This window comes from Taeniopygia guttata, chromosome 1 (assembly GCF_048771995.1).
Source record: "Taeniopygia guttata chromosome 1, bTaeGut7.mat, whole genome shotgun sequence".
Lineage (NCBI taxonomy): Eukaryota > Metazoa > Chordata > Aves > Passeriformes > Estrildidae > Taeniopygia > Taeniopygia guttata.
Genome location: NC_133024.1, coordinates 92,207,866 through 92,221,515, shown reverse-complemented (window position 1 = coordinate 92,221,515; position 13,650 = coordinate 92,207,866). Strand labels below are relative to the sequence as shown.

Genomic DNA, 13,650 nt, shown 5'->3' with positions numbered 1-13,650 from the left:
GAAAAGATCAAAACACTGAAAAAAATATTGCTAAAATAGACTTGCTTTTCCTACCCAGGCTTTGTAAGTTTGCTCTGATCTATGTTCTGCATCATTGCCACAAGGTTTCCTATTAAAAAAAAAGCCCCAATCTTTAACAACTAGAAACTGTACCTTCACTTACAAGTACCTGGAGATGAGAGAACCCCTCACATTTAGAACTTATGTGGGGATACAAGCTTGACACTGGACAAAAGCTGTGTAACAATAATTGCATAGTGTGCTCCAGTCACAAAACACAGGGCAGAATGCCTATCAAGTTTATTTCCCTGGAGAAGAGCCATTGTTACAGCACAGGAAAAAAACAGTTGCTCATCAGTGAAAGTCTTGAGCTCAAGATTAGTGATTCTGTAGTGATAGGCATTTGAAAACAAGACTGAAACATATGAAGACAACAATTTTAAGAGAAAATTGCAAAACAGAATCCTTCCATCATGTAGAGGACTGAAGATTGTGATCTCAAACAGATTTTAGAAGTTCTGACTACAGAATCTCATTAACTCCAGAAGAAGTCAGGTGTGAAAACTACAGCAGTGCATAATGCATTATCCCTCAGACCGGAAGGGCACAAAACTCTTCAAAGACACTGATATGTTAAATGGAATGGGAGGGATTGGATGTGAGAGTTATACCATTGTCACTCAGTGACTAAGAAGCACATGACAACAGATTCAGGTGCAAGGAGCAAGGTTTGAAAAAATGAGTGACCTTCTCTGTACATCTTTTTCAAGTCACAGAGAGGCTTTCTTCTGAGGCTTTCTTCCATAAAAAGAAACAGAAAGATGAAAAACATAGAAGAAAATTTAAGAAAATTCACTCCAAGTCCAATTTCTTAAATATTCAGTGAATACCATCTTGGTACCAACCTATTTTGTATAGGTGATAAAAAAACACATAACCAACAATCAGCAGTAGTGACTAATGTCTGTGTCACATAATCTCTCTCTCAATTATCTTTTTAATTCATTTGACTAATCATGAAAGTTGAACTTTAAATAACAATCTAAATGAAGACGCTTACACAATCTGCATTTGTCATGGGTGCTCTCCTCTATGCTTTTACAGCAGAGGACTCTGCAAAAAAAGAAAATATTTAAAAGGTAGAAAGAGGGAGGAGGAAAGGAAAGAAAAAAGGATTTAGGAAACAAGCATGATGTCAGCTAGCAGAGTCAGAAGAAAGGAGTCATCTGTAGTGCATTACTAAAAACCATCCAAAAAAGCAGAGGGTTACACATATAACCAGTTTATTCAGCCACTGTTGCCAGCAGTAACTACTTCAAATGAGTCACTGCTGGAACTGAAAATCTATTTGTTGCAGGAGTTCATGAATAAATCAAAAATTGTCTTCCCCAAAATGTTACATGCACTTCCCTGAAGAGCTGTTGCAGATTCAGGTAAAAAAATGAACCAAAAATATAGCTAAAATGCCCTCATCAAAGACGATGATATTTATGAGAAAGCAACACAGATCTGAAATCAACCTCCAGCTTATGTGTCATCATCTGAAGTTGAAGTTGCCAACAAGCTCAGGAGCAGAGGGGAAAAAAGAAAGATCTGGACTTTTTAGCTGAGTGAATCTGGATACTTTAAACTTTCTTCTGACAATATACCTTACCATCCCATTTTGGGAAAGGTGATATTAACCTGGGGGAGGGAAAAGTGTTCTGAATTAAAATCCCTGAAAATGAGTAAAGAAAATTGTATCTTTGTGTTTATTTCCTGCTTGACAATTTCTCTGTTCCTTCTCAATAAGCTGTGTTTGAAGAACATTTTATTAACCTACAAAGCAATAAAGCTCAGACCCTACTCACAGAACATGTTCTTTCTTCTCTAGTAAGTACTGCAATCTGTTTTCAAATAGACAAAAAGTGCAGAAGATCCAATACCAGGGTCCAATTTTGGTTTATTTTCTACTCTTTAGCAAAGCATAAGAATAAACACTATTAGTTGGCCAATGTCTTGTGCTCACTTCAACGGCTTACATGTTAGAATCAAGTATTTATTATCATAGAATAATTAGGGCTGGAAAAGATCTCCAAGACAACTGAGTTCAGCCTTTGGTTGAACACCATCACATCATTAGACCATAGCACTAAGTGGCATGTGAATCTGCTCCTTGAACACTGCTAGGGATGATGACTACAACATCTCTCTAGGCAACCTTTTCCAATACTTCATCACCCTTACAGTGAAAAAAATGTCCAGTCTTAACCTCCTCTATGGCTTGAGGCCATTTCCTCTTGTCCTGTCACCAGTTTCCAGGGGAGAGGCAGACCCCCACCTTGCTGCAACCTCCTTTCACTTGTAGCTATAGAGTGATAAAGTCCTCCCTGTGCCTTCTTTTTTCCAGGCTAAACAATGGAAGTTCCCTCAGCTGCTCCTCACAGGAGCACTCCAGATCTTTCACCAGCTCCCTTGCCCTTCTCTGGACATGCTTGAGAGCCTCCATTTCTCTGTTGGAGTAAGGGGCGCAGAACTGGAAACAGCATTTGAGGTGTGTCTTCACCAGTGCTGAGTACAGGGGGACAATCTCTTCACCGACCTTGCTGGCCACACTATTCCCCACACAGGCCAGGCTGCCATTGGTCTTCTTGGCCATCAGGGCACACTGCTGGCTCATGTTCACCCAGGTGTCAACCAGGATCCCCAGGCACTTGTCTGCTGGGCTGCTTTCCAGCCATTCTGACCCAAGCCTGAAAGGATATCTGGGGCTGTTGTGGGCAGAGTGTGGCCTCACAGTTGGCTTTATTATATGTCATACCATTGGTCTTGGCCCATTGATCCAACCTGTCCAGATCCCTCTGCAGAGCCTTCCAGCCTCCTAGTAGATCAACACTCCAACCCACCTTGATGTTGTCTGCAAACTTACTGGGGGTAACTCAATCCAAACCTTTGATAAAGATGTTGAACAGGACTGGTCCCAATACTGAGCCTTAGGGAACCCCACTAGTGACTGGCAACCAATTGGATGTGGAACCAGCCACATTCACCACGACACTTTGGACCCAGCTGTCCAGCCAGTTTTTAAGCCAACAAAAAATGCGCCTGTCCAAGCCATGGACTGACAGCTTTTCCAGGAGGATGTTGTGGGAGACAGTATCAAAGGTTTTACTGAAGTAAAACATTTCCCTCATCCTCTAGACAGGTCACCTGTCATGAAAGGAGGTCAAGTTGGTCAGGCAGGGCCTGCCTTTTCTAAATCCCTGCTGGCTGCTGATCCCCTGATTGTCCTGCAAGTGCTGCATGGTGGAACTCAAGATGATCAGTTCCACACTCTTCCTTGGCACTGAGGTCAGGCTGACAGGCCTGTACTTTCCCAAATATTCCTTCAGGCCCTTTTTGTAGATGGGCGCCACACTGGCCAAGCTCCCATTGTCTGGGACCTCTCTGGTTAGCCAGGACGGATGATAAATGATGGTGAACACCTTAGCAAGCTCTTCCACCATCTCCTTCAGTACCCCCAGATGGATCCCATCCAGTGCTCTCTGAGTGTCTAAGTGGGACAATAGGTCCCTAACTGCTTTTTCTTGGGTTACAAGGAGTCTGTTCTGTTCCCTGGCCCTGTCTACCAGCTTAGGAGGTTGGTTGCCTTGAAAATACCTAGTTTTTCTGCTGAAGACTGAGGCAAGGAAGGCACTAAATACCTCCGGGTTTTCCTCTTTGCATCCAAAAAAGGATGGAGATTTTCCTTGAGTCTTATATTTTGTTAGTGTATTTATAGAAGCAATTTTTATTATATTTCCCAGTGTGGACAGATTGAGCTCCAAACAAATTTTTGCCTTTCTAGACCTTTTTTCTATGTGACCTAGTGACATTCTTGTACTGTTCCTAAGTTGCTTGGCCCTTCTTTCAAAGGTTGCAAACTCTCTTTTTTACCCTGAGTTCCAGTGAAAGTTCCCTATTCAGCCAAACTGGTCTTCTTCCCTGCTGACTTTAGTCACGTAGGGATGGAAGTGTTGATAGCTTTATGAAATGTTGCTGTTCCTTGGGTAAACTGAGCTGGAGATAACTAAACTAGGACAATAAAATAGTGGTTTCATTGAAGCTGACATAGCATGCAGTTTCAGTCATGCACTTAAGTACTGGAATTATGAAAGTGCAGAGCTACTAATAAAAGGCAATTTTTGCATCTTGACTCTGTGTGCAGTCTTGATAAGGTATTCTTTCAGCTTAAATATATTCTTCATCACTACAAGCTTAGCTATTTGCTAAGGAAATTTTAAGCACATCTGATGTTAGAGAAAATTAGATTGCTAAATCAAAACTAACCATTTTTACTCCAGGCAGAGAAAAAGTAACAGACTTGTTTAGCCCCTGGAGGAGTCAGTGAGGTGATATTTAGTAACTTTAGAGTTAAATTGAGCAGAAGTACTGGCTAGTCCATGTAAAGCAGAAGAATCTCCTGTTCCCCAGAATATGTGAAGGTCTTTATATTAGAAAATCCCCATTTTCAGTGCTGTGTTCATTTATTGTAACACACTGATGCATTACCTAAGCAAAACCTACCATCCCAATGGCATGGCTTAATTTGCAAACATTATCATGCTTTGGAAGAAGTATGGGCACAAACCGTCCTTGGCTCTTTTTACTGACATAAGGGAACTTTCATTTGTTTGGATTATCATTCCTCACACTGTTAAGCTTGCAAATATAAATTCAATAAAAAATAGTTAGTTGTTACCTCATAGCTTACTGAGCTTTCTCATCACAACTTGTAGCTCTAATTTTGTTTAGCTAAGGCCAGTAGTCTGCAATTAACCCTTCTGAATTACTTCAGATGAAGCTTGCTGAAATGCAAACAACTAGTACCATAACAGAAGAAAAAGAAAGCATCCATTTAATTTGCTTTTACTAGAAAGTGCATCTGTTAAATACAAGTACTGCAAAGGTCAGACCTTCACTGAAAAAATATTTTGGTCTTTGACTGCTAAAAATGCTTATCTGGTTAAAAGATAGCAATCCTTAGAAACTTCTAATAAAAGCTTTGTCTTAGTTTACCTTTCCAATATTTAGCCTGCTTCCTCTAACCCACAATGATTCCTTCTTATCAGCAGCTTTGAATTCTGAACACAAGAGATCGCTGATTTGTCAAAGACTAAGTCTTAAGTTTCAAATAGGATGATCAGGTAGACTCATCAGGTATGGAATAAGCAGTACAGGAGAGCCAGCTGGAATGTTTTAATGAAGTTCAAAATGAGGTAGTTGCTTGAGATAGATGCTGTGTTAGTGCCAGTTCACACTTTCACAACTACAAACATTGCTGAAGCTGTTTCAGTGTTTGTGGAGAAATGATCTTTGCCAGTGAGGAGCTGTATTATCAAACTTGCAGTCATGAGAGCTAAAACAGAGAAGTCCTCAATACAGAGAAATCCCAGTAGTCAATTTAGAGATCATAAATTCTTGTAACATTTCTAGAATTGCAAAGGGAAAACAAAGTCTCATCCACAGTTCTTACCAGTCAGAGAAAAAAAATCATATTTTATTACTGTTGTATGGGTGTTTAATTTATTGGATTTGATAGAGCTGTCCTTAGGTTTTTTAAATTTCAAAATAATATTAGCATACTAATATGTTAATTTTGGGAAAAAAATGTATTTATGATTAAATAGCAGAATGTAGAATATAAGCAGCATATGATTAAACCAGAGGAATGAGCAGAAGTGTATGAAATCATACATATGTAAATTTTATGTTTAGTTCAGAGAATCTTCTAAATTATTTTTTAAACAGAACTGTTTATTTTGGCTTAAAATTAAAGTGGTCATGCTACACGGATTGCATTGTACCTGATATGCTGACGTACTGGAGCACTTTGCAAGCAATCTAATATGTAAGGGATTCTTAACTTTTTTTTCCCTCAAGTAGGAAAACTTTAGACTGCATAAATTTTATGTTAGTTCATTCATTTGTTATTTAGTAATTTTAACTGAAGTCAATTTCCTGTTTGTTTTGAATATCCTACTTTAAAAGTCAATTTTCTTTTAGGCAATTAATAAACAAAATCCTGGGGACTGGGGGGGTGGGGGGGTAATACTAACAGAAATGATTAAAACAGAAGCATTTATTTTTCCCTCATACTTTGGATTATATCAGTAAAGTGATATTGTTCCATTTTTTTTTTTTTTTCCATCTTGTCACTCTATTAAGTATTGGAAATAATTTGCTAGTTGCAGAAACCACCAGGGAGTGACTTTTTACCTCACCAGTTCTACCAAAATATTGACCTGGGGCAGACACTGCCCACAAGCTCACTCAGTGACTTTGTGCCACACTTGACAAACCCATGCTTCCCTTCAGCCAGGGAATAGGATGGATGGTTGACTTTGACCTCAGAATGCACATAAGCTCTCACTCTTTTAACAGAAAGCTCTATTTTTAGTTCATATTTCAATGAAAAATATTTTTTCCCTCTAGAATATATTCGTCCCTCTCTCTATCCATCTTTCAGATTTTGCTTAGGATTACTAATCTTGCTAACTCAATTTTCTTTTTGATATATTTTGCATCTCAGATCTGGATCCCATGTCTTCCTCTTCATCTCTCCTCTCCCACCTCTCCCACCTTTTGACACTTTCCTAGATACTCTGTTTCATATTTGGTACCAGTCTTCATCCCTTATTTGTCTGAGATTAGTTTTCCAGTCTCCTGCCTTAGGATTTCCTCACTGTGCCACTGCTCTCCCTGTCCACTGTTGCCTGTATTTCTCGTTCATACGAAGAGACCCTTTCCTATTGTCTCTTCTGAGTTCTGAATGAGTGGTTTGGCTCAGGTTAGGAGTGAGATCATAGAGCAGGCCTGGGGAGGACATGAGGAGGAGGATATACAACCACATTTTGGTGCTGTGTCTGTTTCTACAATTCTGAAAACAAGATCCTATGAGATAAATCGGGGTAGGGTTTCACCTACTCAGTGTTTCTTACGTGCATCTTAGATTTCCTAATTCCTTCCTTTCCTTTTCTGTAAGGCAGTTCTTCATGTTGCCTTAGAAGTAAGAAGAGCTGTGAGGTTCGTACAGTCTAGGGAACAGGAGTGACCATTATTCTGCCCTTTTCCAGAGACCTGAATTAGTTTTTCTCCCTAAAGTCCAGCTCTTGACAAGAATTTATATAAATGTTTGATATATCAGATTACTCACATACTTTATATTAAGGCCATTAATAAAATATGCTAAAATGTAGGTTTATTCAGTATGTACCACAGTGCAATGTCACTAGTTTAGAAAGAAGGACCATTAAAATGTATTAAGCAAATCAGAGAGAGTTAAATTTTAAAAATAAAATTTCAGTTCTTAAAAATTAATGCCCTGTGTTTGTCATTATAATATCTTTGTAGGCATGTACACTGCAAGAAGACACATTTTACAATAGTATTAAGGCTTTTTTCTAAATTTCATTAATGCTCTGTGAAAATGTGTGTCATTGTGTAAAATATCATTAGACTATAGTTCTCTATCTTTTGTAGGTAGCTATTTTGAAAGTACTGCCAGAAACACTCAGCACTCCCACAAATTGCCTTTTTTAAACTAAAGAACAGCTTTACAGATTCCCTTGACACCTATTAAGTATGAGCTAATACTGCCTCCATGCCACCTACACACAATCTCAGCATCCATTCCAGAGTTTTGAATGTCTGTACTTCTGCATCCTACACCTTTTCTATAAAATTTTAAAAAATAAAATAAAATAAAATAAAATAAAAAAACAAAAAAAAAAGAAAGAGAAAGAGAAAGAACAACTCCCTCAAAAAAAAAATAAAATAAATAAACAAAAAATCAAACAAAACACAAAAAAAAACCCCCAGCTAGACTGTAGCAATGATTGAAGCTTTGGTAGTCATCAATGACAATTTTACTTAATTTTTAAAAAATGTGTCATTTTGAAAAATAACATTTTAAACCGTAATGCTTTCCTAATTAAAATAACTATTACTGCAATTCGCAGATGGTTTACTATACAGAAGTCTGAATGACATTAAAATTTCAGACTCAGATTGAGAGCACTTTGTAGTCCAGAAAAAATATTGAATAGTGAGTGCTGTAGTGGAAGAACATTTGAACCTTTTTTCCCCTAGGCAAGCAGGAAACATTTTATGATTAAAGAAGAGACCAGAATGAAGACAGGTGGCAACCTCAAAAACTGTTTTGATATGTGACATGTGAAATTCCAACATTTTTCATCATTATTGCTTTCACTGAGCACCAGAACTGTAAAGAAGGCAGTGAGACTATCTTGTTCTCTTGGTCAGCCTTAGAGGCTCTCAGATTTAATTCAAAGACTAAGCGAAAGAGATTTCTATCTGTACTAATATAATCAAACATGTAATAGTAGTTTCTGCTACTATTCTGCTACATGTAATAGTAGTTTATGCTTCTGTCTAGAGCTCTTCTCTCTGTAGACCTGGCATATGATGTAAAAATCTATAAATAGCTTTTATCTGAATCTAAAAAGGGATTTGTATTGACATTTTGTATTTCTTCATTCACTTAAAAATTGTAGCAGGCTCCTACTAATGAAGTTCATAGCATAAGTAATGCCACAATAACTCCATTTGTATTTTTCCTTGGGTATAGGATGAGAGAAAAAAGAAACAAGGTTTTGCATGTCCCCTAGATAGCTTTGTGACTGCAGTGTCAGACACTTGTAGCTAAACCAACATAATCATCAGCAATTGTCTTGACTGTGATTTTGTGACTGCACACTGCACAATAAATTGCAACTCATTGTTTAGCTAAGTTACACATTTGAAATACAACCTAAATGCAACCAACCAGTGTGTCAGTAATGAGACTAATTGAGAATGGAGCTGTTAATTTTGCCATGGGCATTGCTAGAGCTTTTTTAAGCTTAATAAGATCTAATAAGAGCTTTTTTAATGTTTGAAACTGGAATTTTCATCCACTTTTCTACTGTCTGAGTATCAGTATTGCTGTAGTGGGGGGAGAAACCAGAATTCTGTGTAATTAAGGACAAAGGACAGAAATAAGGAAAAATTGGATCATTTGGAATAGGGCTGAGACAGTAGGAAAAAAACTATTTGATACAGAGGATTTTTAGAAATGAAAGGTGAAGTGTAAAGAGAAAATTTAACCAGATTAGGGGAATATAATTTTAATAAGTATTTGTTCTCAGGCTTTGTCTGAGAGATGCTCAGATGGAACAGTAATTATAATAACCACATGATAATTTAATTACAGTTAACTATATGAATAATAATTCAGTTATTTTTTACAGAGAAATCTGTATTTAAGGCAATGTAAGCAAGACAATGAAGATATTAGTAGCCAAAACTAGTAATAAGGCAGGTTCCGACTGTGGTTTAACAAGATGGATGGGAAGAAAACTGTTCAACGAGCAAAGGGTTAAGATAACCAGATGAATAGAGAATTTTGAAAGCTGAGGAAGAAAAGTAAAAAATTTTGTTAGAAGTCATCAGTCAGAAAAATGAAGATGAGAGCATGGCCCTAAGAGCAGTGTGTGACTGCACAGTTGGATCTCAGGGAGATTGCCTCAGATTAACCACCAGACAGAGCCTATTCCCTATTTCTGATTTTCTACAATGGCGAGACAAGTAAAATGTCTTTTGTGTCACCTACTTCCACACACTTTGTGATAATTCAAAAGGGACTATTTTTAAGGGAAAAGAGAGACTAATGAAAAAAAAAAATAGAAAGCATTCTAATTTTGCCATTTGAGTGCATCTGATTTTAATTAAAAGACTAACAACTGCACCATCATTGTTAGCTCTAATTTCAGGATTACAGACTTTATAGTTGCTCTCTACAGTAAAGAGAAGGGAAGGCAAGGGACAAAAATTTACCACAATAATTTCTGAATTTAGATAATGGAGTTTAGCTGTGAAATATATATCCTGATTTTCTGTCATCCAACCCTACAAGGATGTACATCTAACAGTGTTTGGATTAAAAAAATTTGGAAGGGTTTGCAATTAACCCTCCACATACCCGTCTCCCAGATCTAAAGTAAAAATCATCAGTGGAGCAGGATGGTTCAGTAAGAAGTGAGTGAGCTTGTAAGCTGAAGAAAAACAAGACTTGGAATGAATTTCTGCAATTTTAGCCAGACTTGTATGAATTAATCAGTATGCCTATTAGCCATGAAAAAATTAATAGTTAGGGAAAAGCTAGAATCTTCTAGGGTAGCACAGTTTTCTGGCACTGTTCCTTTTATTTCTATGAAGTGAAGAAAGTTACTTCTACAAAACTCCTGAGAAAAATGATTGGTTTATTGTTTGGGTTTTTTTCCACTTGCCGGATTTGGAGTTGCTAGGTTGTTTGTGGTTTTTAAAGTCTATTAGAAAGGAATGCTTTTGAAGATGATACAAGGAATTTTATAGGACTGTTTCAGCTTGTTCAGAAGATATCAAAAGAAAGGTGTTTTCTTTTGGTCTAACTAGCTAAATTTGCCTCTAAATGAGTGAGAGCATCTAATGATTGTTACTTCAAGAACTAGATGATTAAACCAAGATATTACACAACACCAGAATCAATACTTAGGAGATTATTTTTCACAAATGAGTCCCTGTCTCTGACTTTGATCCTGAAAGGAGACTCAAAGCACAGCTTCAGTAAGCAAGGCTGGGAACCAGGATTCATAACTTTACTGGATATTGGGAATCATTGTCACTAATGACAGTGAGTTTCTCCCATCCTCCAACTTCATCCTGTTCCACAGATGGCAGCTATCCACCATTTTCTGTTCTACATGGGTTTATCTTGTCACCTTTCCTCATGCACACCCCCTTCTACTTTATAAGACCTAAACCCTATTTTCTATTATGTTGTCTAACACATTAAATTCAGAATTCTTTTTCCCCCAACTTGTATTTAACTTGAAAACTGTACTATTTGTTCTGGATATTTTTGGAACTGAAGTGGAACTATCTGTCTGACAGATTGTTCATCTTTTACAAATACATCTTTTATTCAACCAAGTGATAACTGCATTTCTGTTACAGAATTGGGATTTTACTGTTCCTAAATTGCAGATATTATTTCAACCCTTTGCTGGATTGTTAACATGCAATCTCTATTTACCTGTCATTGTTTTGGCCTTATTTGTTAATGTTTTCTCTGCTGTTTGTATTTTAGATAGGAGTTCGAAAAGTGTTTCTTAAGTACTGGCAAGCTGACCATCTCAACGATTTGTGCCTTCAGCTTCAGAAGAAAATAATAACCTGCCAAAAAGGTAACAGTTACAGAACAAGTATTCCTGAGCTGTTGCTTTGTACATGGAGCAGAATATTTCATAGCAAAGAGATTTTCTCCACCTTGAATAGTTGCTATATATTTATACATTTCCGTACAGATATACACAGATTTTTAAGATTATATTAGCATTGGTGATTCTTGCACTTTCTGTTGGTCAAACATAATTTTATGACAGTCTTGAATGTAATTAAAACTTAGAGGATCTTAAATATTTTCTTTTTAGAGTAAGTTCAGTGATTTTTCAAGGTATTAATATCACCTTTACTTTCATTTTGCATATCAAATATTATAACACTGATAAAAAATTGAAATATTTTCAAATATATCAACACTAAAAACAAAGCTAATAAGTGAGTGTGCTTAGTTGCCCTTATTTTTCCCCTTTTCTTAATACTTTCTTATTTCACCGCTAGTTTTTTATGGTTTTATGTTTTATGTTTATTTTTCCCCATTTTACACCTGCACTTTTCATAAGGTCACTGACATTTTTTGACATATTTTTAAAAGGAGGTATTATCCACTGCCTCCTGATTTCCTGTTACTTATGCTCCATTTTCTATCATCTCAAATAACTGCTGAAAATATGAATATTGCTTTGTTTGAAGAAATGTCTTTAACACCATTCATTATTTACCTAATTGGCTCATGTCTGCAACAATTCCCATTTTCACCTATTTAAAGGAAATTAAAAATACAAAATCTTATCTTTTTTTTTTGTCAGACACATAATATTGCAGACTTAAGAAACATAAACCCCTTTCATTTTAATTATCTGTTCCTCGCTGTAAACATGTAGTGAAAAAGAGGAAGTCAAGAGAAAACCTGAAGCAAGTGAAATCCAAATGGTAACAGTTCAGAAATGAACATGGAGAATCACAAGTAACAGATGCCACAGTTCAGCTGAGTTTATAACTTGGGCATGATTTCTTTAATGCAAATTACCCTATTGTATTTATGCGTTTTGAAAAGCAATACCAGTTAATCCTCTTTCCCTTCTTATGCTGACTTATCAAAGAAAGAAAATATTTACCTTTCAGAATACAAATTGCAAACAGAATCCTTCAATATAACCCTACACCAAAATTGAAAACATCCTCAGATATGTCCCTGGTTTACAGAAGTAAGGGAGCAGATCACCAAAGCCTGCCTAAAGAATGAAGAAAATAGGGCTTCATGGCTCCTTACAAAATATTTGTCTTGGTTTTGCTTCTATCCTCCTTAATTAGAGTAACTTGAAAAGTCCTTTTTTGCCAAAAGTGTGTTTAAAGCTATCTGCATTCTTTTTATGATCTGGGAAACCTGAGAAAATCAGGAACTTGGATGAGTAAGCAGTAGTTAGACATCAACCTTGTGTCATTAGCTCACGAAAGAAGCTGCCTTTTGCAAACAGGTCCAATTGTAAACTTGTAGAATTAGCATGCCAAAGAGCTCTGGCAGATCTGGAATAGAATAGAGTACCAGTATGCTGTCCTTATGTTATCCTAAAACTGGTGTCCATATACTTTACACTGACATAGTGATGCTTAGTGAGTAATGGTGTCAGTCCCATTGCACTTCTGTCCCCTTGCCCTTTACATGCAGGGGACTTTGGAAGCTAGACCTGTCCTGAAAACACATTGAATAATAGCCAAATTAGTCAATAATCACAATATAACAAACAATAAAGCTGTTAAAAAACATCCAAAGGAGGGTTATGAAAATGGTGAAGGGCATTGAGGGGAAGCTGTACAAGAAGTAGCTGAGGTCTCTTGGCCTGTTTAGTATGGAGAAAAGGAGGCTGAGGGAAGACCTCACACCAGCCTACAACTTTCTCATGAGGAGTAGAAGGGCAGACACTGATCTCTTCTCACTGGAGACCAGTGACAGGACCCAAGAGATCATCATGCAACTTTGAGGTTTGTTGGGTGCTGGAAGTGCCCCAGGGAAGTGGTCACAGCACCGAGCCTGACAGACCTGACAGAGCTCAAGAACTGTTCAGACAATGCTCTTAGTTACACATGGTGTGATTCTTGGGGTGTCCTGTGAAGGGCCAAGATTTGGACTTTGATGGTCCTTTATGGGTACTTTCCAATTCAGTATATTCTGATTCTGATTCTAATGTATGTATCACGCTTTAAATGTAACATCATATACCTAGATAAGAGTTTAGCTTTAAGGGGAAACAAAAATTCCTACAACTCCTTTTACTTCAAATCTAACTAGCAGTCCCTTCTTCTAGGTTTGGGGAGGAAAACCCTAAACAAAGCAGAGCATATAAGTTCTTCCTGGTATCCTGAAACTTATCTTACATAAGCAAAGAAATGGGTCAAATATAAAGTGAAAGCATGTGTAGAAGCACTTTTACATAAAACTGCATCTGTGAGTTTAGAGACCTTGTCATATTT

General features: G+C 37.1%; 1 protein-coding gene across 8 annotated transcripts in view; it reads left to right on the top strand.

The window, feature by feature from the left end:
• Positions 1-13,650, top strand: part of MYO16 (myosin XVI) — a 356,263-nt gene that overhangs the window by 288,781 nt on the left and 53,832 nt on the right. For all 8 annotated transcript variants that reach the window (XM_030280385.4, XM_072933685.1, XM_030280401.4 and 5 more), the window contains exon 29: positions 11,147-11,243. In XM_030280385.4, the coding sequence (XP_030136245.2) occupies positions 11,147-11,243 (97 nt within the window). The remainder of the gene's footprint in view (positions 1-11,146; positions 11,244-13,650) is intronic.